Source organism: Microtus pennsylvanicus, chromosome 14 (assembly GCF_037038515.1).
Source record: "Microtus pennsylvanicus isolate mMicPen1 chromosome 14, mMicPen1.hap1, whole genome shotgun sequence".
NCBI classification, from domain to species: Eukaryota; Metazoa; Chordata; class Mammalia; order Rodentia; family Cricetidae; genus Microtus; species Microtus pennsylvanicus.
The window spans coordinates 68845954-68872792 of record NC_134592.1 but is presented as its reverse complement, the minus strand read 5'-3'; the positions used below and the strand labels follow the sequence as shown (position 1 = coordinate 68872792).

The following is a 26839-nucleotide window of genomic DNA, read 5'->3' as shown; positions in this document are numbered from 1 at the left end:
TGTGTATCGGTAATGATTTGTGTAAGTGCAGAGGATTTTTCTTTGAAGATTCTTTGGTATGTGGAAGCATGTCCATGACTGTAGGATACAAGAAGGGGAGTTTAGACTGTGGTGTTCAGGCTAAGTGCAACCCTAGGTCATGAGGCAGAGTTCTAAGACTCTCCCCAACTCGTTTTCTAGTGCTACTCCTGTCATCTGCTCCTTACGCTTGTTTGCCAAAGGATAGAGGGTTCAGAGAAGGAAACAGCAGGCTCTGGAAGTTTTCTGAATACGGCTGAGAAAGAAATAACTGTGGCTGTACAATAGCCAGTTGGTCCAGGAAGATGCTTTGCCACACACTCTTCGCCCTGCCCAGGGAGCTGATACTCAGGATGCCAGTTTAAGAAGGTGTTGTTGTTTGTATATTTTGGAGATGTGGGGTTAGTGGAGATCTTTTCCCATTCTGTAGGCTGTCATTTTGTCTTGTTGACCATGTCCTTTGCTTTACAGAAGCTTTTCAGTTTCAGAAGGTCCCATTTATTAATTGTTTCTCTCAGTGTCTGTGCTACTGGTGTTATATTTAGGAAGTGGTCTCCTGTGCCAATGCATTCAAGTGTACTTTCCACTTTCCATTTTCTCTTCTATGAGGTTTGGTGTGGCTGGCTTTATGTTTTAATCGCCTTCTTTTTTTTTTTTTTGGTTTCTCGAGACAGGGTTTCACTGTGGCTTTGGAACCTGTCCTGGAACTAGCTCTGTAGACCAGGCTGGTCTCGAACTCACAGAGATCCGACTGCCTCTGCCTCCCAAGTGCTGGGATTAAAGGCATGCGCCACCACCGCCCGGCTTAATCGCCTTCTTAAAGGCCCGTGCAGAGCTGGAAGGCATAAAATTGCTCTTTATTTGGGAATATCATGTAAATAGGCATTTCATATATTATATTAGAAAACATAAGTACCTGTTTTATGTACTTACATTGCTTTTGGTTTCTTTCTTTTACATAGCCAAAGTGTTATGTAATCCTAACCAGGCTTGAATTCAACTGCCTGTGTAGCTAAGACTGACCTTGCATTTACATTTCTTCTTCACTACCAGTCAACAGCTGGGGTCCAGGAGTGTGCTACTGAGCTCAGATTTATGCAGTGTGGAACATCAAACCCAAGGCTTCGTGCATCCTAAACAATCATTTTACCAACTGAGCCCCATTTTGAACTCTTTGGGGTTTTTTAAGAAGCAACAAACATTTTTTAAAATGAACTTCAACATGGAACAGTTTTCAACAACTAGCTACTTCAGTCAAAATAACAATAGCCTGGGAAGATTTAGGAGAGAATGGGACAATCTGAGCAATAAAAACATAGCTAGATTTGTCCTTTAAAACACACACACACACACACACACACACACACACACAGCATTTGGGTTTCCTTATATTTACTATTTAAGTCGCCGACCCCCAAGCCTAAGGACTAAGGAGAAATTAGAAATTCTAAAACCTTGCCACCCTGTTGGACGGACTCACAACCGTTTCGCTAGCAACTTCCTTTCATCAGTTTTTATTTAAAAATCTTTCTAGGTTTTACGATTTTAAATGTTATTTTGAGCAAGCTGGCATCTGCAACTGAAATAGTCAACTTTTCTTGCACTTTAGCAGAAATTGCATGCAGTCAGAAGTTAAAAATATTTTTCACTCCTTGAAAGCAATGTTTTATGGAATTTCTGTCAGGAGGGAGGGAGAAACTACTTAGGAAGTTAAGTACCTCTCTCCATCCCAGTGGAGGAAAAACAAGGGCAGACAGACCAGAGCAGAGTTTCCAGAACTACTTATGCTTCTTACGAAGACTGTCTTACTGATGATATCAACTACTATAAATCACAACAGAATAATAATAGATTGCTGAGATTATTACTGGTTGTATTTAGTAACAAAAGAAAGAAACAACAATTTTTTATGGTATAAGTTTAGTATTTAATGCAGTTGAAATTTCTTCCTGAGGTTTTTGTTTGTGGGTTTTTTTTTTGTTGTTGTTGTTAGTTATTTTGGAGGTGGAGAGTAGAAGTTGTTCCTTTGCTGTTTGTTTTTTGATTTCTTCGATTTTGTTTGTGCTTTTTTTTCCTGTTTTTTTGAGACAGAATCTCTCTATACAGCTTTGAATATTCTGGAACGATGTAGAACTAGACTGGCCTTGAGCTCACTGAGATCTGCTATCTGAGTGCTGGACTTAGAGGTGTGTGCCATCTTGCCTGACTTCTTCCTGTTTTATAGTTAGAGTAGCTTCGCCATAATCTTTGAGGGACTGGAATTAAGAGATAAACCCATATGACTTATGATGGGAAAAAGTCTGACATAGGTTTAGGATTTTGCCAGCGTTTTACAGGAGGAGAGACAGTGACTTTTATTGTTTCCCACTAGAATATGCAGATGAACTCACATAAAAATGACAGCATATCACCATAATATAGAATATGTTTAATAATCATCTGAAAAGAAAATTAGATCAGAATTTATTTCAAATAGATTAATGTTATGAAAATTATCAGTAAACTTTCCTAACTTCAGGTCCTTACACTAAATTGATTAAATTTAGATATTATTAAATAATGTTTGAAGCACCAGGTTGATCTTTCTAGTAACTAGTGTTCGGGGAGTCTGATATGAATATTATTTTCTCATTGAAAGTTACATAGCTACTGTAACTTAACACTCATTCCCTGAGTTGACAGATACTAGCATTAGAAAGTCTTGTGCTGTTCTAATGGCTTCCTTTAGAAGGGTGTGGAAGGGATGCAGCAAGGAGCAAATGTATATGAAAATGAGTAATCCACAAATTATAAGTAGATAAATGCAAATAGTGAATTTTTTGATGTGCCTAGAATTTGGACTGGGTCTACATACATTTCCCTGACTACCGACAGTCAATAGCGGCAGGAGGAAGAGATGTCACAATGGTGTAACCACTGATACATGGGACATTGCATATGGCCCAGTAAAGGACCTTCCTACCCATGGTATTAAATAATCCTAATTGAACTCGATAGGACACACAAACACACATGCACACACAAGACAAGAAAATAGAAGAAAGAAAGTAGCAGAAGGAGGGAGCATGAGACAGGACGATGGGGTAAATAATCATTATGCACATTTATGAAGCTGTCAAGGAATAAATTAATTAAATAAATAAATAATAAACAGCAAAGACACAAAAGAAATGACATTGGACTTAATATTTAAATATGGAAAAGTAATAATTCCCTACTGAAGGAAATTTTGTTATTTAATGAGCATCAGTCTTCCTATTTGTAGGAATATAAAATTAACATGAAATATTCTTCAACAAGCGAGGTGCTGCTTCTGTGGGGTCACGACATAGTCTAAGATGAAAACAGAAATAATGCCACAAACGTGGTTAGATAAAACACAGTGCATGCATCCTGTACCTAAGTCTTAATTGGTAAATATTTTGCATAAATTTACATTTCTAAACTTTACTTTTTTTTTCCCAAAGACTGACAAGTTAGTGTTTAGCTAGGCATTATTTTATGTCTTCCCTTTTACCTGTGCATTAATTAGTTCTGTTTACCTGTACCTAATTTTTCCTAATTTCACGACAGTTGTTGTTTTCTGTAATTGACAGTACAATTTACTGCCTGTGTGCATTCTGGCCCTCAAACAAGAACGGCAAGGCAGAAAGTTCCAGTCTCTTCATCTCAGGTTGTTAAAGGGAAAAAAACATTGCTTGTGACTAATTTCCAATTAATTTGCTGCAGTTACAGGGGACAAAACAATTGCACCTCCTAATTAAGATTTAAAATATTCCACGGTGTCATCTTTAGGTGTTTCTGGAATATTTAATTTCCATTTTGGTTCATGGCCTGACAGCTCTATTAATTTAAAAGCCCAGTAATACCTATTAGTATAAAACATGAAAAATATCATTTATCATTGATTTTAATTTTGCAACTCTGTCATTTTCTCAGTATGCTTTAAGATGACGATGACACCACAGTATGCACAATTCGAACTGAATGAAGGGGAAATGGATCACACTACTTAGGAAAGATATTGAAGTACGTTATTAGAGCTTAATTAATGCCAAACTCATTAAATTTGATTGCAGTTCGAGCAAAATATTTTAAAGAATTTTTATTGGCCTATTACATTTATCCCAAATGCTATGCTTATAATTAGACTTACCTGTCTATAGTTCTTCACCTTAAAACGTTCAGTTTAAATGTTGTGAATAAAACTAAAATGGTCTTTTATTCCTGATTTTGAAAGCATTGTTGGTTTCAATTTTGAAAATTAATTTTATTTTGATAAAAATAATAAGCTCACATATTGGAGCTTTTCAATAAAAATCACCAAACCAACTGGACATAGAATGTAAAAACATGATACATAATGAGAAGCGTGCCGCTGTGCAGTACCTTATGCGCTTACCGTGTGGCTACGCAAGACCACAACTGATAACGGAGAGAGACCTGCGTGCCGCTAACAGAGTTCAGGACACAGCAGACAGTGCACAGAGAAGGGAGAGAGGAATGAAGCACCAAAATATGCACGCAGACCAAATTCTAGCATCTTCTCGACTGGGTCAGATTAGAAGCATAGCCTCGCTGATATGCATCCTTAGACTAAGGCAGGATTGAGTTCTTTCAGAAATTAAAGATCATCTTCGGGTGGATCACTACACCTGAGCCTGGCCTGGGCCGGTTTCATTGTTGCTCCATTTGCTTTGACTTTATGCATTAACATTAGTAATTAAGCAAATACACTGTAAGCTTTTTATAAAGAGGTAAGAAACTGTATTGAGACAGTTAGTACTCAGGCATCTGCACTGGGCAGCCCTTAGGGTCCTGACAGGATCCCTCCCAGCCGCAGCCACTAAGGGTTTATCCTGTGCACATTCCCTGCGTTCCCTTTTAAAAGGTGGGTCTTGCCCACCTACTATGATTTTCTCTTTCTCTTTCTTTTTTCTTTCTTTCTTTCTTTCTTTCTTTCTTTCTTTCTTTCTTTCTTTCTTTCTTTCTTTCTTTCTTTCTTTCTTTCCTTCTTTCTTCCTTTTATCATTCTTTTTTTCTTCTCTCTCCTTTCTTTCCTTCTTCCTTTTTTCATTACTTTTTCTTTCTTTGTTCTCTCTCTCTCTCTCTCTCTCTCTCTCTCTCTCTCTCTCTCTCTCTCTCTCTCTCTCTCCCACCACTCTTGTCTCCAAGGACCAGTCTTTGCCCTTTCTCTGCCCCTTCAATCTGGGCTAACTAGAGTGTGTTCACTCATCAACGCACCAGACACATTGCTGATAAGGTCAACTATCATGACATCATTCAACTGACGTTCTGTAACAGATGGGATGTCAAAATTGTATTAACTCGAAGAGCCTTAACATTAAAGGCTGAGATTTTCTGATCATTGCCATCATGGGCTAGGGCATGACTGAATTTAGGAACTGAAAACTGTTGGGTCAAAAAAAAATGCTTTTAATAATTAGCCAGTTCCCCACAGTTGTATTTTTCTCATATTCCTTTTACATAAGGTGAACTAGTACGTGGTAGGGGTACCCCCAGACACCAGAATGAAAGCAGGTAACCATACTATGCAGTGTCTCAGTGACAACTAAGGAATTTGGACATTTTTATCCTTGAAAGGTTGTCAGAATGTGTTTTTCACTGGAAAACAAATGATTACATTAAAAGTATTAAGAAATTGCTGCTGAAAATAATAGCTACTATTAGTTGTCACATAGACAACATCAATAGCATCATATGATACTTGCTGGTTATATTCGAGCTTCCGTTGACCAGAATTCAAAAACTGGTTGGATCCAGTGACCATGGCAAGCTCAGACTTTACTTTATGTCTTGGAGTCCATGTTGTTTGTTTGTGTGCTTGCTTTTCTTTGGCTTTACTAGATGATAAGGACCATACAGGAAATTTGCGATGAAGTATATTCATGAGAAATGAATTGTGAATGTATTTTTATTACAGTTAGGAGAGGGAAGTTTTCTGTGATATTTTTTTCTATCCTGTTGTTAGTAGTGTTTCCTCATAAGAATATGGATTTGACAATTCCTGGAATAAACATCAATATAATTCTCACTAGTGGCACTGGAATAATAAAAATGCTTTAAAAATATCTTTGACCTTCCTGGAAACCAATTAAAGGTATAAAATATTTTTGAATGATGAACAAATTCATATCATAAAAGAGATTTCAAATCCAGGTATGAGGTATGTAACTATCCTTCAGCTCATTGTCATCAGAAAAAAAATGTTTCTTTTTTCATATATATTTTAAAATTCCTGTGAATTACATTAGAAAGGAAGACCCGCAACTTCATTTTTGAGAAATTTTGTTTTGAATTTTTGCACTGACTTCTTTGAATATGATGCTATTAAAGAGAACATTAAATTTGGAAATTATCATCATTCCAGAAAATAAAAGCATGAGGAAGCTGGGAAGATATTTTAGAAAGTTGTTTCATTGCTTTGTCTCTCCTGCCATCCCTCCCTCAATCTTTCTGTCTGTCTGTCTGTCTGTCTATCTTCTCTCTTTTGGCATCTATGGACCTAAACATTTTATAGTCACGTTCCCCACCACTGTCATGTGGCTTTTTTGCATGCTTGAATTTAGAAGAGTTTCCATTGTTGGAAGGATACAATCTTATTCCAAAATCAAACTAGGTAACTTTTACTGTGTCAGATAATTGAGAAATTAAGCTCTCCCGACAGATATTTTATGTTATTTCCTTTGCTTTGGACACTCCATTCATTTCTAAGGCAGAGGAATAAACTCAGTGATAATAAATTCCTAAAGAGATGAAGCAAGGAAAGAAACTTTTGGCTAGACTTGGCGAGAATATTTATAAAGGAAGCTGCTGTCTGCTGAGCTAAATCTTAAGAACCACGGTGTTATTAAGCTTAACCTAGTATAGAGCCATGAGCATCAATTAAAAACATTATTCAATGAAACCAAACATAATCAATGTGTATATTATCAAACCTGAGGACTGCTAGCATATGTTTCAATTGAAAATTTTTCACTAAAGAAATTCTGAATGGTGGCACTTAGTACAGCAAAGATAAACCACTAAAAGTTATTTTCATCACACAACTATTGATCATTTTAAATAACATATTTTTAAATTTAAAAAGGTTTCACTTTGTAACTCATAGTTCAGCATTGTTTTTTTTTTTCAATATAGAACTTAAGTGCATCAAAGGTCACTAAATTATGCCTATGTTTAATATAGCTGCCTATAAGAATGGTTCTCACATCTTTAAATGGTAAGGGAAAAAATAAAACAGAGTAATGTTTCATAATGTGAAAATTTTATGAAATTTAAATTTTAGTTTCCATAAATAAATTTTTATTGGAGCAGTCACACTCATTGATTTTCACATAGTCCAAAAACTACGCCGAGCTACAGCAGCAACATTGAGTGGAGCAGATGAAGACCACAGAGCTCACAAAGCCAAAAGCACCATGTAGCCCTTCACAGAAGCATGGGCATTTGCCATCCTCACGATTGTGTGGACATCTGCTTAAACATCCTGCAACATACAGCTCTCAAGCAGAATTTAAATATTTCAAATTAGGTTAAACATTTACTAGCTTACATACATTATACCCAGACCATTGTAAGGAATTTCAGCATGCAAGCCCTTCAAGCACATGTGCTTTGGAAGTTACATACTATGTAAAAATAAGGACTAGCTCACACTGAAGGCAGATTAGAATAGGATCACACTTCCTTTTAGTGTTTACTCCTCCTTCTCTTGTGTATTGTAGTTAAGTCTGTCACAGGATGGCATTCTCTTGCTTCAATCTGAATGCCAATACTAACCTGTTAAAAAAATCATATATATACATTTCACACTTGCTACGTAGTCAGGAATCTATTCTCACATTATTATGGGCACATTAAATTTGCATATTCCTTCTGAACTCCATACCCACAAATCCAAAGACGTTGAACCTCTCCTTCAGAGTGTCATACTCAACACTGACATCACTAACTTCCCAGCTGTCACAGATGCCACAAAGTACCTCTCTTTCTATAATGTCACACATTCGAGGTTAGAGGCAAAGAAGACTTAAAAGCATTCTCCTTTTCCAAAGACCAGCACAACCAAATCACCATATCGCATAGGCTATGCCTCCTCCTCTTCTGTTGACTCTGCCCTGCCCAGTTCAGTTTGGTACTCCCATAACTAAAGTCTAGTTTACTTCTTGAATGGATCACTATCTTGCCTGGCCTTCTGATTGCCCTGCCTCGAGTCTGCTACCCAATCCTTAACTATGTTGATGAGAATGAAATGCAGCTTCCACCATGACAAATTGTTTCCTGACAGCATCTCTGCAGCCCAATGCACAACACACATGCAACACTCCACTGTCTCACGTTTGCAATTGTCGTCGGAAAGGAGGAGCTTTCCAGGAATGTAGCTGGTAGAAAGGGAAAGAGGGGATAAATAGTAAGGGGAAATCAGGAAGGATCAGTCCTCAAATTATGCCCTTGAACTTAGAAATAAATGTATTATTCAGATTACAAAAACCAAGTTTTATTTGGCCTTTAACATAAGAATGTTGATACATCCATCTTAGGAAGGACGGGAACAAAATCAGATAAAGGAAATAGTAAAAATCACAGAAAGAATTAGTCTTCTCAAAGTGGATATGCTAACCAGCTTTCTTTCAGTTTGATAAAATACCCAAGAGAAATAAAATATATAGAGAAAAGGTTTACAGCTTCAGAAGCTATAGTCCATCGTCCAATTGTTGAGTCTGTGATAGTACAGAACACAATGGAGCTAACACCAGGAGGGGAAAGCAGGCCTTAAACAAAAAAGAGAGAAAGGATCCTATGCTTCAATATCAGATCAACAACACACCCTCAGTGACCTAGCTTCCTCCTACAAGACCCCACCTTCAAAAATTCCACTGCATCCCAACACCACCACATGTTACTGAGAAAACATTTAATGCCTTTTGAGATATTCCAGATTGAACCTCTAGAAATCGGAGAGTTCCTCTAAGAAATAAAGCCTGTCTCTCTTCCAGTCTTATCAGAATGCCTTAAGAACTTAGATAAATAGATAAAAGAGACATATGTGGATTTAAATAGGAAGTAGAAAAAGACAAGATCTCCTGAGTGAATCGAGGAGGGTATGGATCATGAAAGAGAGTAGAAGGGGAGGAGGAGGAAGAGAGGAGAGTGGAGAGAAGCACGTAGCTCAATAAAAACAGTTTAAAAAAGAATTTAGATAAACAGATATAACTCAAAGTAAAGCATGCTGAGTAGCCTGTGTTCAGACTACAAAAACAAGGTAAATTCTACCTTTCATAATAATGGTAGGTGGAAATATTTGATGCTGGGTGACAGGAAACCAGGTAAATACTTAACAAAGACCTGAGCCAAATGATATTTAGAAATAAATTTTAAAAAGAACTGTCCTGTCTGTTCTCTATTATTGTACTTAGGTATCAGTAAATTTTTCAAGAAAGCACCAATGCCTAAGGTGAAGAGACCTCGTTCACCTTCTGCTCTGAACACGGGAACATATAAACTCCTTTTTCTGTCACCTTTATGAAATAATTCTTCAATTCTCTACTTTTCTATAACATTGCTTATTTGTATATGAATGACTTTAAACTGAAGTCAACTCAAAGAGTTGAACGAACGAAGCAGCATTCAACAGCATCATGCAAAGCACTACACAGAACCCCTGCCACAATAAATCTCAGTACATCTTTATGCATTTTTTGCTAATGTGCAATAAAAATTTTAGTCGCCATGTAGAAACTATGTACGTATGTGCTGCTATTCTTAATTTATGACTCATTTATGTGAGGACTTATCAAGTTCTGGAAGGTAGCCCAAAAGAATGGCAATGTCTTATAATATTTGCAGGGGGTGGGGTTGTCTGGGAACCCTGGCCAATAATAAAAAGAAATAACCCATTTCTGATACTGTGGCTTTCATTTTCTAGCAAGTGGTATTCAGTAGGGATGTTGTTCCCAGTTAGAGAGTAACTGCATTTGAACTCTTTCCCTCTCCCTCTCCCACTCGGTCTCCTCCTACCTCCATGTTTCTAAACGGAATTTTCTATTTCTTTTTGATGTGTGAGACTGTCTCCCTGTCTCAGCCTCCTGAGGGCTGGAATTACAGGCATATTCTACCACCACCATCATACTCAAATCAGTGGAAATGGCTTTTCTTTTTGTTTGTTGGTCAGTGCGTTGATTGGTTGCTTTAGTTTGGTTTGGCTTTTGCTGTCTATTTGAGACTGAATGTAGCCATATTCCTTCTGCCTCAGCCTCTCAGGCTAGGTAACATGAAAGCCTCAAAAAGGACATGGGGATCTCCCTTGGAAAGGGAAATATAAGAGATTTTTTGAGTGAACTGAGTTCAGGCAGGTATGGGAACATGCGATGAGGTTGGGAGGAGCAGACTAGGACGAAGAGTACTGAGAAGACCTAATGGAAGGGGGAGGGCATCTCAGAGTCAGTAAAAACCTGGCTAGCAAGGGAATCTTCCAGAAATCGACAGGGATGGTCATAGCTATAGCCTGAACTTACCATCTCCTGTGACCAGGAAAGACTTCAAGTGGAGGGAGAGAGAAACCAACCCTGCCACGGAACGTTCGACCTATAGTCTGTCCTGCTTATGGGATGTGCTGGGGTAAGGGTGGCCTAGAGATTGAAGGAGTGACTTACCATTGGCCTGTTCAGACTAAAACCCAGTGCCACCCGTGACACTGCCTAGCGCACAGGTCCCATAGTCTGGATGATCCAGAGACCTAGGATAAAAGCAATCAGGACTAGAGGGGGAAAAAGTCAATGTAATGATGCCTATTAATATTGTGCTATATGCATAGATTTGTGCCTAGACCAACTGTCTTCAGAAAGGCTTAATCCAGTAACTGATTGAAACAGGTGCAGACCCGCAGCCAAAGTAGGTGGAGACTGGAGAATCCTGCAGAAGAGGAGAGAAAGGGTTGTAGGAGCCAGAGGGAGCAAGGGCACCACAAGAAATCTCACAGAATCAACTAACCTGCGATCATAGGGGATCCCAGAGAATGAACTGATAACGAGGGAACTAACTGTGGCCCTCTGCATATATGTGATAATTGTGTCACTTAGTCCTCTTGGGGGACTCCTAACAGTGGGAATAGAGAATGTGTTCCACTCTTTTACAGGCTTTTGGGACCCTAGTCTTCATCCTGGGTCACCTCGCTCAGCCTTAATACATGAGGAGGTACTCAGTCATACTGCAATTTGATATGTTGTGTATTGTCATGTATTACTATGTATTATCATGTATTGTCATGTATGCCATGTTGATATTCATGGGAGACCTCCCTATCGTAAACAGAAATGGAGGAGGAATGGATTGGTGGGTGCGAACAGAGGGGAGTTATGGGAGCAGGGAGAAAAGTGGGGAAGGGCAATGGTGGTTGGGATGTAAAATAGGTAGATAGAATGATTGGCAGATAGATAGATAGATAGATAGATAGATAGATAGATAGATAGATAGATAGATAGATAGATAGATACATACATACATACATACATACATACATACATACATACATGACTAAAGAGAACAAATTAAAAAATGATTCAGTGTGGGAGAAACCTCAAATAGGGAAAGTTTGGTAGAGATCATTTGTAATCTACATTTGTAGTGGGAATATTGACATGTGAGCTGATAGCAAGCAATTTTTTACCTCATAACAAACAACAAAAATAAGATAGACTCAGTATCCAGAGAGTTTTGGCCTTGCTTAGTCTATTGGCCTTTACAAATATGATAATTAAAATAGTTGTATTTTTCTAGCAAAGTCTGCCTCCAACATGTTTAAAGTTTTTTGTTCATTCAGTTTTTTAAGTATCTTTCTAGAATGTGAATTTTCATTTCCCAAAAGTCCTAATGCTGATTTAATGATGTGATTCCCATGACAAACATCTATTTTCTTTGCTTCACTGCTATTAGTGAATGACAAGTTAAGGAGATTTATTTTAACCTGAAAATGTCAGGTATGCACTTTCGGAGATATATTTTTTCAGTTTTTTAATGAGGTGCTGTTTCTTTTTGAAAGGAATACTCATCTCTGGTGCGGATGCTGCGCAGGTGACAACTGATATTTAATAAGTGATGGCTCTTGTATTAGTCGCAGTTCGCTAAAGAAAATGTCTCAGATTGCTTTTGAAAAACTCGTAGCATCAGTAGCCCAAAGGCAAGATGTGACCTTTTTATTACATAATGAGAATCATTTATTATCTTACAATGTATCTTAAAGTCACAGACAAAATGCCACTTTGATAATTGCTTTCAATTAGCTTTGAGCATAGCATATATTCATAAAATGTCTTCTCTAATTTAGAGTTGAATTAGAGAAAATTGCAGACATAATCTACTTTAAGGTTGTCTCATTTAAGGTGATTCGTAGTTTCATATCACAGAAATCAACATGAGTCGCTTTAGAACAGTGCCTCTGAGTGTCTGTGGCTTCTCGGCGTCTGATTCTATTGTATTACCAATTAATTAACAAATTAGAAAGATCATTTCTGACCTTTCATGCATGTTAACTTTTGACTTTCATTTCTAATGATTGTTTGGAAATGAAGCCTTGCAGCTCGTGTTGAAAGAGAGAAACAATCTGATTAAAAAGATAAATAAGGCTTGCCTAATGTTAAGCAGCTCCTATTGCTGGGCCATGGTCAGGACTCTTGATGCAGTAATGGCGTATCTTTTCCTGTTTCAATAATACATGACTGATGTTGAAGAAATGACACTGGGTAATCATGCAGTCTGAAGCAAAAGCTCTGGGAGACTGAAGGACGCGTGAGGTTAGACGAAAGACCATATTGAAATCGTGACTTCAGCTAATTTTTCCTTTGGGTTAGCGTTTGGGTATTACTGAGATGTATATCCTAGCCCTCCTTAAAATATCTTTGAAATCTTGAAACTCTGAAATGGAGTTTTAACCTTGTGTTATTTTTGTTACTCATGAAGTATAGCTGCAGAGTTCCCCAGAACTTGGCATTTTATCCTCATAACACTCTTCCTCTGTCTTCCTCTTTCCTAGATAAGAATTACACACAAGAACCAAGCCCCAATGCTGATGGGCCCTCCCCCCAAAACTGGGTTGTTCTGCTCACTCATCAAAAGGAGAAGAAACCGAAGCAAGGAGTAACCCTCTATCAAGAGAAATTTAAATAGTACAGGCCATGAAACACTTTGAGTCATTTCAAGTCTTCTGCTCTGACCATGGAATTAACAGTTTCTGTTGAGTTGATGTAAAATTTGGCTATTAGAAAACTTATTGTCTCTGTTTTTATAGGCATCTTTGCATGAAAAAGTGGGAGTGAATATTATGTGAGACTGCATACTTTAGTTGCATGCATTCCCATAGGTTTTTCTGTCTCCCACTCACATCTCAGCCCCGTCCCATTTACAAACTGTGAGGGAAAACCTGTGAGAGATTAAAGAAATATGATGGAAAATAAAAATTCTTTATGTAATTGCTGTCGTTGGCAAGCACTAATACGTAGGCTGCAATGATCCAACGTGCAAAACTGCCATCCCTTGCCCTGCTATAATTAGTGAGTGTATCCATGGTATTAGACCTGTGACTCAAGGAGAAGCTTAAATCAGAGATTTTATTAAGTAGTTGCTATGATACCATGCTGTATCTTCAACATCTTTACTCTTCTGAATGGACATTAAAATATCAGGCATAAGATTTTTCATGAACTAAAAAATAGAGAATGGGTTTTTTTTGTTTAGCTTTGTTTTTAATTCCAATAAAATGAGTGAAAATACATTACAGGCAGTAACTGTGATAATATAAAAAGCCTTAGTCATTTCTGCATGAGAATCTAGACACAGATGTATAATCACACTAAGTAGACAAATAGATGTTTTAAACTATGTGCCTAATGAACCTGTTTCCCACCAAAGAATCAGAAATAGTAGTTCTTCTGAGTTTGTGAAAAGCAAAATGTTGGAAAAGAGTGAGTTACCCACTTGTTGTATTTAAAATATTCACCATTCAAAAACAGTAAATTATACAACACGAACAAAGCTCAATAGCCAATTTCATGGCTATTTGGTCCCCCTGCCAAATACAACTCTAATTTTTAATGGGTCTGCTAAGTGTACTTCAAGAAGGTAAATGACTGCATCAGCTCCCTTCTTGGGTAAATTGCTACCTGCAATGATGTTGAGCTCATGGAAGCAAATCATGCATGCAATTAGCCTCTTACTACTGGGTCACTCAAATCGCATATCTATGACATTTCAAATGTTGGAAATAATGGCCTAGATCACTCTTTAAGGTGTTCATGGCATGGTTTGGGTCCCTGGTTGTTTAAAGAAATTGTGGAACAATTACTTCCCATAGTGTTTATTTGAGGCTCTCCTATGAAAGGGAATACTTTTGACAGCCTCAGTGTAGTTCAGTCACACTGACCTGTATCTCATCACTGCACGTTTATGTTTTCAAACACACCATCAGGAAAACGTGTGCTTGAAATGCATGATTTATCAGCTTTCCTCTCTGCTCTGCGTTAAAGTGCTAATGATTTATCAGTTCTATTTTTCTATTGATTCATTCATCTTTGAATAACAAATAACAGTTAGTGATTCTGTTGAACATAACCCTGTGCATGGATTTATTGATTTCAAGTGAAATTGCTGTAATTTTAGTTCTTTGGTTTGAAAACTCAAGTGAATGCTCTTGTATCAAATAGCTGCTCTCAAGCAATGTTCTGTAATGGAAGATTATGTATAAAGTGTATTCCTTTAGTATTCCAGGAACATTGGATGCTAAATACCAATCAACAATAACTTTAATTGCTTTAAAAATAAAAGCTTTTGAATAGAATGCAGACATAATTTAGCTTTCCCAGGAAAATGATGATTAAAATTACAAATTCAGTACCGCAATCAGTTGTCCTGGCATAGTAATAATAAAATAGTTATTCAGCAGAACAGTAATCTAGACCAAAAGAATGCTCAAAACAACCACAAACGCATTGCTGCCCTAATGCCACATAGCTTACCCATGCTGCTGTGCGTCTATGATTACAGGGAACAAACACTTTTACACAGATTGTTGAGTTTTTCTATAAATGGGCAAGCAGACCTTGTGCCAAAATTTTATTCTAAATCCACAGAATACTTTATGTTCAGAAGGGCACTCGGGCAGCAGCAGCTTCTCAACAATTTGCAGCATCTTTGCACTGGGAAACGACTGTAGAGAATTATAAGAACCAGCCTGTAGGGTGTTAGGATCTGAAAGAGTGGGCTCTGCCACGCTTCAGCCTAGCTGTGTTGGCAACAGCCTGTGCTAACAGGCACTACTTTTCAGTGCAGCATTGGATTCATGGGTAACACTGATCAATCTTCAGAAATGAATCAAATTTGACTTTTCTAAACTCATTTATTTTTTTTTTAGATAAATGATGTGCTTGCCCTTTGAGTACACTTCTCCTGGGATTTGGAAAGTAGTTTTTTAAAATCTACTTTGATGATTTTGAAATAAGAGAAGATATTCTCTTCTTTTTTTATGACAGCTTCATGAGAAGAATATATATTTTAGGGAAAATTCTAAATGGAAAGTTCTATGGCATATTAAAATAATGAATAATGAGTGTTAGCTTTACAAAATGGAAACTTTTCTTGCAGGCGCGTGTGGGTTGGAGGTGTTGAGTCAACCTCTTTAACTGTAGTAGGCACAGTAGTGATGAGGTTTAAGTGGGGTGGTGTGCAAACGAATACTGCACCAACTTACAAGGGACAGAGGACCTCACGAATGGAGCTTCATACCCTGCTAAACACTGCCATATACCAAGTTGTTACTGAAAGAAGACAGACCCTAGCGTTAACCTAGAGATGCACTCTTTCAGGAAACAGGAAGGTGCTTCCTATATGGAACCAGAATTTCAAAGGTCGCATGTGTGTTTTCTCACTTCCTACCATGTGTGTATCATATGTAATTGATGTGAAAAGTGATAATCAGGTTTTTGTAATAGAGGGAAAATCTTTGTCCTTTAATGGGTATGCAAAGGTGTTCATTCTAATATAATTGGTTAGCTATTCAGCCTAAGACACTCTCCTGAAGGCAATCGTGTAAAATAGTGAGCTCTAAGGATTCACACATGCACACCCCAGTTTGTTCAACTGTCTGCTTTCAGGGACTGGGGGCAAGTACAGTTTTCAGGGCAGAATCTGATTGAGTCTGAGACTGTCTATGCTACTCAAACAACACAGGACTTTTTGGTGGTTCCTTTCCTTTCTCTGCTAGTGTTATTTGATTTCTGTTGGTTCTAAAAAGAAAAGTACACTGTTTATGGCACAATTAACCCTTGAAGAATTAATCAATGCATAACCTATATTCTACATTAAAAGATAAAGCCCTTGTAAAGTATATCAACGCTGTGGAATTTAATAAAAATGAATAAATAAATCTCAGAAAAGTCTTCATTCTGTGAAAGACAGAAATCACACCCTTAAACCAGCCAATTGAGTTGCATTGTGTTTGAAAATTTGAGTAAATTCTCATATGAACCTTTCTATATATTCTTATAGTGTCTAAAACATAGGGTTTGTTTAATTAAAGTATCTTAATTATTTTCTCAGAAAGTGTTATGTACAAATCTTGGTTTTTGAAATAAAAGTGTTAACCATTCACTTGTGTATCATTCATTCTGCACCAGACACTCCCTTCATTTGAAAGATCATGAGAACATTCTCATTTGCTTTCCATTAGAGGCCCTGGATCAGCAGCCCTGCCTTAGTTGGAAGCAAGACCTTTGTACCTAGGGATCCAATTATGTGGTATCTTACTGACGGTTTCTAATGCTCTAGGAGACATCATGACCACAGCAACTCTTATAAAGTAAACATTTGATTGAAGTGGTTTGCTTACAGTTTCAGAGGTTCAGTTCTTTACCATCATGATGGGGAGCAAGCATGCATGAAGGCAGACATGGTGCTGGAGCTGAGAGTGTTACATCTTGAAGGCAACCAGAAGTTAAGTGAAACAGTGATATCCTGAGCATAGGAAACCCCAAAGACCACCCCACACTGACACACTTTCTCCAACAAGGCCATACCCACTTCAACAATTCGTACTTCCTAATAGTAACACTCTCTGTGAGATTGTGACGGGAAATTATATTTAAACATCCACATTGCACTCCTTGTCCCCCAAAAGCTTTTAACAATATCTTAACATAAAATTTATTTAGAGAAAATTCAAAAGTCCCCTAGCCTATCACAGTCTCAGCAATGTGTCAAAGTCCAAAGTACAAATTATCTTCTGAGATTCATACAACCTCTTAACTGTAATCACCTGTCAAGCTCAAAATAAAAAAGCAGATCACATACTTCCAACATATAAGGGCACAGTATATATATATATATATATATATATATATATATATATATATATTTCTGTTCCAAAATTCATGGAAGGGAGCATAGTAAGGAAGTACTGGACCAAAACAAGACCAAAAGGCAGTTGAGCAAACTCCAACCTGTGCATCTCTATGCCTGATGCCCAAACACTCAGGTCTCCAGCTCTATTTATCTTTTTTTGTCTGCTTATTTCTTTTGGACAGATTCCACTCCTTCTCTACCAGCTCTTCTAGGCAGGTACCCCAGGACTTGGGCACCTCTAACATCTTGGGCTCTCCTAGGTAACGGAGCATATGAGACTTGATTTCTTAATTTTTGTCCCTTGTGCTCATATCCTTTCTCTGAATCTTCTTAATTATATTTATTTCTTTTTGTAAAATTCTAGGTCTTCAAAAATGTCCTTTGCAGATTTACCTTTTCTTGAAGTTGTCTCAAATGTCTCCACAGAACCACCATTTTCCTTAGAAATAAACCATACTTATTTTGCAGAATTTAATCATGTAAGGTAGTCGTTAAAATAGTTAGCTCTTCTAGCAGTTGTAAATATTTAGGGAAAAGAATGGGTCCTGTGTTGGCCTATGACAGCGTAGAATAAAACTAGGTGAGACGACTAAAGTGAATGCTGGGAGAGAGAAGGCAGAGTCAGGCAGATGCTATGCAGCCACTCAAGAATCAAGATGTGAGGTAACAAACCACAAGCCTCATAGTAAAATACAAAGTAAGAGAAATGTGTTAACTTAAAATGTAAGAGGTAGTTAATAAGAAGCCTGAGTTAATAGGACAAAGAGTATCTAATTAATATTAAGCCTCAGAGTGGTTATTTTAAAAACAGCTTTGGGAACAGGCAAGCAGAGAAAACAGTGAGATGGAAAATGCTTCCAACAACAAAAAATGCTGTAGGATGCTTCCAGCTCCTCACTGATTGAATTACTGAATTCAATTGGGAAAAGGCTTCTGTGCTGAACAAAGCAAATTATTTTGAGTTCAGAGAAACATGAGACATTTGTGTGTGTGTGTGTGTGTGTGTGACCATGTACCTATATTCCTTTGTATTACAATAAGCTATTTTGAGAGAGAAAGAGCAAGAATATTGAAAATACACATGATTACGTTTTTATCAACAGCAGAGCTCTGAGTTAATTAGAGGAATGCAGACATATTTAGCTTTTATCATGATACCAAAAAGATATTGTATTTGGATAATGGCCTAGAAGGTTCTTCCAGGGCAACTCAAAGGTCTCCAAGGAATTCCCAGATCACTGCCCGCATATTCTCTTTATTCTCTTCTGTCCTCGCAATGTTAGAAAATTAATTCCTTCAGTATCTAATTATTCCATGAAAAAGTTGCCAGAACATCCAAAACTTGCTTCGCCATACATCTAGCCACTAAACACACTGTGACTTATAATGAAATTTATGTAGAAATAATGAATAAAACGAGTTCTGTGTACTTAGCCATATATAAGAGCTACAGATGGGCTAAATAATATTTTCAAAATATTTATACATGTTGTAACTCTTTCTGCGCTCTCTAGTCAGTCCATGCTGTGATCTCCTCTGGCACATCTGTGAAGAGTTAGTTGGCTTTGGCTTGTACTACTTTAGATTACCTTAACATATGTAGTTATAAATATCTGGTGTCTCTTTTGAGGTTGTTATGTCATAGGTTTTTTTCTTAGTCTCAAAGTATATGTTCGATCACTGGAGACATCTTTAGAGAAAAAACATGAATTTTTCTAACATTTATTCCCGTAAATATCCCACACACAAATTGGTCCATTTAGTTAACAACTCGAAGGAGCACAGTTGTATATCATCTATATTAATTGCAAGTCACTGAAATGCATGGTAATGATAAAAATCTTTAATGACATTGAAAATGCTTCATCGTGCTCCTCTAGATCTTTGTTTTAAAGCTCACACCAGCAAAGCTAGCTCCCAGTTTTGTTCATGCCCCTGAATTCTCAGGAGTAGCTCTGTGGTAAGCATGTTTTGGGGTCTAGTAAATATACAATTTAAGGTTTCACTGAGAAACCTTCTATTTACAAATAATTTGACTCCTCTTTGCACTCATATTTCCAGTCATCAATATTTGTAAATTCATGAAAAAAATCCTTAACTGGTTTAAAATCTTTTACTGGATTTGAGACATATCCATAATTTAGCCATGGGTTTAAACCACCTGTCAGCACAGAGCAAGCATTTGAAAACTAGCAGCAAGAATACCAAGTGACTCCCTCATCCTTAATCTCCTATAGACTTTTTTTTTCTTGTCTTGTTTTGTTGGCTATGTTTAGAAAAATCTTAATTAATGTGGGGATGTGCAAGTCAGAGAACTACTTGGAGAAGCAAGTTTTCTCTGTCCTCCATGAAGGTTTCAAGATTAGAACTCAGGTTGTCAGGCTGTGAGGTGAGTGTCTATACCCACTGAGCCACATCTTCAGCCGTGTCTTTGTATTTTTACTAGATTTGTTCTTTAAAAGTTTTGTGCATATGTGTAATAGATTGCGATTACTGTCTCTCTTACTGACCAGACTCTCTTATCTTCCTTACATTCCCACCAGCCCTCCATCCTCCTTAAAAAGTACTTTCCCACATTGTATTCACAGTTTTCTTTGTCTTGCTTTCGGACCCCATCCTCCGAGTTTAACCAGTGCTGTTTATGTGACCAACTTCTTCTCCCTAGAATCCCTCAGAAGCCAAAAGTTCTGCAGGGGAAGATGGGGCCCATTGAGTTTCTCTCCAACTCATGATGAGCTGTTGCCAGGCTTAATCTTGTATAGGCCCAGAACAGACAGTCACAGGACCTTTATGATCATGGATGCAATAGCTGTGATGTCCTTCAGACATTTTACAGTTGTTTCTCTATATCTGACATTCTTTCTACCTTTCCTTCCACAATGTCTCTGGAACTTTAGAGGGTGTGGTTCACCCTCTTAATGTTCTATTTGGAGCAGAACATTAAGAATCTTGTGTTCTCAGCACCTGCACCCGCCATAATCTTCTATATTCACCACCATTCATTGCAAAGAGAAGCTTCTTCGATGCAGGCTGAGAGTAGCATTTGTCTATGGGTATAAACCTAAGTATTTTAGAAGGCAGCTTGATGCCATGCCAATTTAGTGAAATCACAATACTCAGCTTCAAACTATGGCCTAGTTTAACCTACGGCCTAAGACCTCTTCAGTCATGGTTTTGAACTAGGTTTATAGTACCAGGCATAAATCTGCTTCTGCGGAATGAGTCTCGAATCCAATCAGAAAGCAGATTACCCTCCTGATTCCCAAAAGTCTATAAAAGGTCTTTTCAGTACTGTGAAAGGCAGTCACCTGAAAACAAGCTTCCAGTCCAATTCCATCTCAATTTCTCTCTAAGTTCTGTAATAAAAGTTTGTCGTAACTTTACCTACAAACTAGTTCTGGTAAAGCAATCAGAAGGAATGGCAAAAGACTGTTTCATTTTCAATGTCTTTGGTGCCTACAGAGGCTAGAGACATTGGACTTTCTTAAAGCTAGGATTACAGGTGGCTATGGGCCACTCGACTGGGTTATGGAAACCCAACATTTGGCTGTCTTCAAGAGCAATAAAAGTTCTTAAGCACTGTGCCATCTCTCCAGCCTATAATTTGCATTGTTATTTGGCCTACAAAGTAGTAAATTTCCACAGACAGCATTCATTCTGGTTAACTCTCCTCTGTTACCGTGCATCCCCTCCATCTCCCACCTCTACACCTGTGTATACTTTTCCACCTCCAATACAACCCTTCTGTATTTGCAGATGATCCATATCCTACTGCTACTTTATCATTTATAGAATTTCCTAGTCTGCCCAACCCTTTCTAGATGCCTGGCTTCCATAGGTATCCACGTAGATAGCTTGGAGCATTTGTCTTTCTTCAGCTGGGTTGCATCGTTCAGTATAACTTTTTTCCAATTCCATCCACTTACCTATACATTTCATTATTTTCCTTTTCTTTAGAGCTCCGTAATGACTTGTTGTATATAAATACCTCATTTTCATAGTCTTTCATCAGCTCCCACTAGTATGGCCCATTAAACAGTGCTTAAAGCATCCCACAGCTTTCCTAACCTAAAGTACCAAAGTCCAAATTCCTCCAAACAAAACATGGTCAGGCCCATCACAATACCCCAGTCCTGGTACCAACTTCTGTCTTAGGGTTTCTATTGCTGTGAAGAGACACCATGGCCATGGCAGCTCTTATATAGGGAAAACATTTAATTGAGGTGGCAACTCACAGTTCAGAGGTTCAGTCCATTATCATCATGGCAGGGTGCATGGCAGCATGCAGGTAGACATGGTGCTAGCTACATCTACGTGAAAGGCAACAGGATGTGGACTCAAACACTGGGTAGCATCTTAAGCAAAGGAAACATCAAAACCTGCCCCCAAAATGACACACTTCCTCCAACAAAGCCAAATTCACTCCAACAAAGCCACATCTCCTTATATGGCCACTCCCTATGAATTTATGGGGTTCTTCTCCCTGATAATGCTTGCCCCTTATTCCCCAAAATATGACACGAAGCATGGTTTACCCCTGAGTTTCCTTTGGGTAAAATGCACGCTCATATCTAATATTTCTGCTATCTTGCATTACTCATTAGACCAGGGTCACAAGTGGAGAATCTAAACTTTTTTTTTCTTCAAATTATTTTATTTTAGGGATCTTTTCCGGATTGTAGACCTCATTGAGGATATTCTATTCTACTCTCCTCTCATTAGCTTTCATCTTTCAAGGTGTTGGGATCCCTTATAAGTATTTCCACTGTCTTCTCCTTATTTCCTGAGACTAGTACAGAAGAGCAAAAGCTCCAGGAAATATAATTTCTAGTATTAATTGAAAGATGTCATCAAATCTCTCAATAGATTTTCCACCACCTCCATCTCCTCTCCTTTGCATTCTATACTCATTCCCGTACTTACCTATATTTTTTATAGGTACCACAAATAAATAAAGACATTCTGCCTATTCTAGTACCCATTCAACACCAGGATTACCAAAATATGTATCCAGGTGTGGTCTGCATCAAAATTACAAAGTCTGCAAATTATATCTTCTCTCATAATGTTCTTCCTCACAATCTCCTTGCCAATGCATACTACTGATTTGGATTTATACAAATGTGGTGAATGTTTCTCCTTTAAAAGATTTTACTGTTTCTGGGATGAAAAAAGTGAATATCTTACCCATGATAACTGAGAATATTTATAACCACTATATATATATATATATAGATAGATAGATAGATATATATAGATATAGATATATGAGTTATCATCACACATGCTTTCTTTAAGAATTACTTAAGGTAACAGAATGTTCATTGTACTAGCAATAAAATAGGCTTAGTTCCAAAATCCTGATAAAATGAAAGGTAAGAAAGGAAAGAATAAGTGAGTGACGAGGAAAGAAAGAAGTAAAAGCTGTTCTATGCTCACAGTTATGATTGTATTTGGACAGCCCTACCCAGAAACTGAAGTGAATGATCTAGCGTTTATGTTTACAGACAGTGTGCCACAGAAAGCATGAATTTGAAAGAATTTAAGTTTATGCAATGAATACTGAACTTTTGAACAGTCTATGCAGTGAAACAATAAAAGGAGTTCCTGGGGAAGACATTTTGACTTATACCTTATTAAAAGGTCAATCTGTTCTACAAACCAGATATTATAAGAAGCCATACCTGTGAGGAGTTTTACTAATGAGTTTGATGAAAGGGAGCATCATCTGTGAGAACTTTCTTCCATGAATAAGGCCATCCAAGGACCTGGCATTCAAACCCATGCTGTCTTAAATGAAAACTCCAAGTAGAATCAGGCAACTCTCAGAAGCGCGGGATAACTATGGCACACCACAAAATAACGTTAGATGCATTAAATGAAACAGAAAACAAGAGTTCGTTTTCGTAAACTTCAATAAGCTTGGAAATACATAATAACTTCCTCAAAGTGGTTTGCCCAGGGAGGTCTTTGCTTTAGGTTAACTTTTTTCAAATTGGTAGCTTTCTTGAATATATTAAAATGTCCTTGCATTCATTTTACTGACAGATATGCGTTTGTATACACACCTAGTTTTTCAACCTTCCTCTGTGAATTAATTTATTGTCCTGGGGATGAAATCTTGTATTTCATAGGTAGCTGTCATCATTGGGTAACACGGAAATAAGACTGCCAATTTATCTCATTCATATTTTGCATTCTTGCCAATTTTAAACAGCTTGAACACCAATCCTGAATGACTACTTTTATTTTCCTGCAAATGTTATATTGATCATTTGCTATTGTTTTAACCTATTTTTATAACTAGAATTATAACTATTCTTTAGGAATTAATTCAAGATAAATAAATTGTCATCAAACCCAGGTTTTGGTAGCCCAAGTGTTAAAGTTAGCAAATACCACAGTCTGCTTTTCCTGTTATTTACTAAGTGTCTCCTGTGTCATAAATAATTTAGAGTTCAAAGTGAACTATGCTTCTAAGCGCTAGAAATAATCAAATCACGTTTATTTCTTTTGCTAATGTTTTCTTCATATAACCAAAACCTGAAACCACTCCACTTGACCTTTTCTTATAAATGAGAGCCCTCATAGAGGGCCAGCCTCATGGATTCTGAAAAAGATTAGAAAAGTAAACTAAATATGAAATGTAAATTGATTATAGAACAATTTTCACATGTGTTATTACTAAAGCCCACATGATTTTACATGTAATTATCACAGGAAAATCTACATTTAGCATGGCCATTGCAAATCAAGATCCAAAGGCAATCAGTATGGGTTTATTTAGAAAGGATTTTATTGATATCTAAAATTCAACAACAGCATCTAAATGGTAAAAAGAATTAAAATCTGTATGTAATTTGAGTTAACATTGATATAACCAGCCTGCTGCCATTCAAAGAAAAAAATGTCAATTTAATTGTATAGTTCTTAAAATAGTATCCTAAGTATGTTAGAAGGCTGAGAAGATGATGCAACCCATCTTAGGGGGGAGGGGCATTCTTTTTTTATTTTATCGTGATTGTGCCCTCATAGAGAGAAGCATCTACAAATGTATCTTACTTTAATTTTTGCAGTCTGAACACAGTTTAGAATGAGGATGGACCTAAAGAAATGTTCAATCCCTATTCTGATCTCCATAATTGATTCAGAAAGATTATTTCAAATCTTTTTTATTTTGCCAGAGTTACAAAGTTAGATTGCAGTAGATTTGGGGTTAATACTCCAGGGTTCTGGTGGGAAGATCTCCCTTCAGCTTCTTCTGATTGATTTAGGACTTTCCATGGCTCTGAAAAACACATAGTGCAAGTCAGTGTGGGATATCATTATTAAGGTGTCACTATGAACATAAAAAAGAACGGCTTCTTGTCGGTAATGCAGTTGTTTTAAGTACTTACTTGAAGCCAAAATATGAGTGATTCTTCGGTTTCTCTTGTGGCTTAGGTGAGGTTGGGAAACTGTCAGTTAGAGAAAATGGACTGAAACTTGCCTACCCACCTGTTCATCAGCTGTGTCTGCTTTTCTTCATCTCCATTCTGTAATGAAAGAATATTTAGTACAACCTCCCCCCCAAAAAAGAGACCATGACTAAGTATTTCTACATTTGTTTCCTCATTTAAAACATGGTTTTTATTGCTAATACTGTACAAAAAGGATTTACCTAACACATAGGAAGAGTTCAGCAAACAGGTTTTTAATTACTCCTACTAATGAGAAAGTCTTACTGACTCGTGTTCTTTTTCTAATAGCTTCTGGTTGAACTGGTTTCTAGTTTACATGAAGTTCTTTTTTCATAAACTTGTTAGGGAACACAGCTCACTCAATTAACTAGTACCTCTGTAACTAGTGAAGGAAAGGAGATTAACATAGTATTCCTGTTGCAGTAAACCAAATGTTGGCATGGATATCTCCATTCTGACTTTCCTAATAATCTTATAACATAGCTATTAAGACTTGATATTTTCTAAGACTGAACACTTGGTCATAGACTGATGACTAAAATTCCATTACAAGAAACTGGAAGCCATTTTGGGAAGTGAAACAAGCCAGACATTGAAGGCAGGTACCATACTATGTCATCTCAACCAATGGTAAAAAAAAAATAAACACTGACTTTATTCAAGCTAAGAGAGGAACAGTTGTCTTTAGACTCTGGAAAGAATAGCAGTAAGGAAGGATACAAAAATGTTTAACAGATACTAAGTCATAGGCAAAACACAAAAATCCCTGGTGTTCTGTTTCATAGCACAATGAATGAAAGTGATGATACAGCATTTCATGATCAGAGAAGGAGAATCTTACCAGGAAGATGTCACCATAGAGATGTGTCATCTTAAAATATATGATGTTACCCTAATTTGAGAGTTCTACAGTGTATACATGCATTAAAAAACATGACATGCCCCTATATGATCGTACTATCAGTTAAAGTGTTAAAGAATGGGTTGGCGAGATGGTTCATCAGGTAAAAAGGCTTGCTGCCAAGCCTCATGGCATGAGTTCGATCCCTGAGCTCTACATAAGGGAAGCACAGAACTGACTCCAAATTGGCCTAAGACCACAACGTTTATACTATAGCACGCATGTCCACATGCACAGACAAATAAATATTATAAACTTGTGAATACACACATAATTTGTTAAACTCTTTATCAGTGTGAAATATGCTGAATTCAACTTCCACTGTGCTAGCTTTTTAAGTCAGTCAATTTTCCGCTCCAACAGGAAGTTGCAAAATCCAAATGGTGAGGGAACTTGATTTTTTTTAAGTGTTTAAGAAACTTCTCGCCAGGCGGTGGTGGCGCACGCCTTTAATCCCAGCACTCGGGAGGCAGAGGCAGGCAGATCTCTGTGAGTTCGAGGCCAGCCTGGTCTAGAAGAGATAGTTCCAGGACAGGAACCAAAAAGCTACGGAGAAACCTTGTCTTGAAATGTATATATATATATATATATATATATATATATATATATATATATATATATATATATATATATAAACTTCTTGGTAGGAAAACATCATTGCAGTTGCACATAATGGTTAGAATTCAGTTGTTCTCCTTACCGTAGTAAAAGATGTACAGAAAACTGGTAAAGATACTTCTGGGTCTCTACGGAGGTTTTGCCAGAGATGTTTGGCATGTACGTTAAAGCAACAAAACAGAATGGGAAAGATCTACTCGGAATGCGGATGGAATTATCCAGCATCTGCAGGAACCAGAGGGATCACGGAGCAGAGAAGGAAGCCACGTGTCTGGCGCCTGCTCTAGTTTTTAAAGGGCTCCCCCCCTTACCCCGCTACTGTCATTCATGATTTAAAATTCCAGATTCTTAAGCATTTCAGTGTAGACTTGTTCATCGGGAACTCTCTAGGTGCTTCTCGACCCTCAACCTCCGCAGCATCTTTAGTCTCTCA

At 37.4% G+C, this 26839-nt stretch overlaps 1 protein-coding gene across 17 annotated transcripts in view; it reads left to right on the top strand.

Annotated features, from left to right (window-relative positions):
• Dgkb (diacylglycerol kinase beta) overlaps positions 1–16676 on the top strand; it is a 593434-nt gene extending 576758 nt beyond the window's left edge. For all 17 annotated transcript variants that reach the window (XM_075948560.1, XM_075948552.1, XM_075948548.1 and 14 more), the window contains one exon: positions 13070–16676. In XM_075948560.1, the coding sequence (XP_075804675.1) occupies positions 13070–13177 (108 nt within the window). In that variant the 3' untranslated portion in view covers positions 13178–16676. The remainder of the gene's footprint in view (positions 1–13069) is intronic.
• The last annotated feature ends 10163 nt before the right edge of the window (positions 16677–26839 follow it).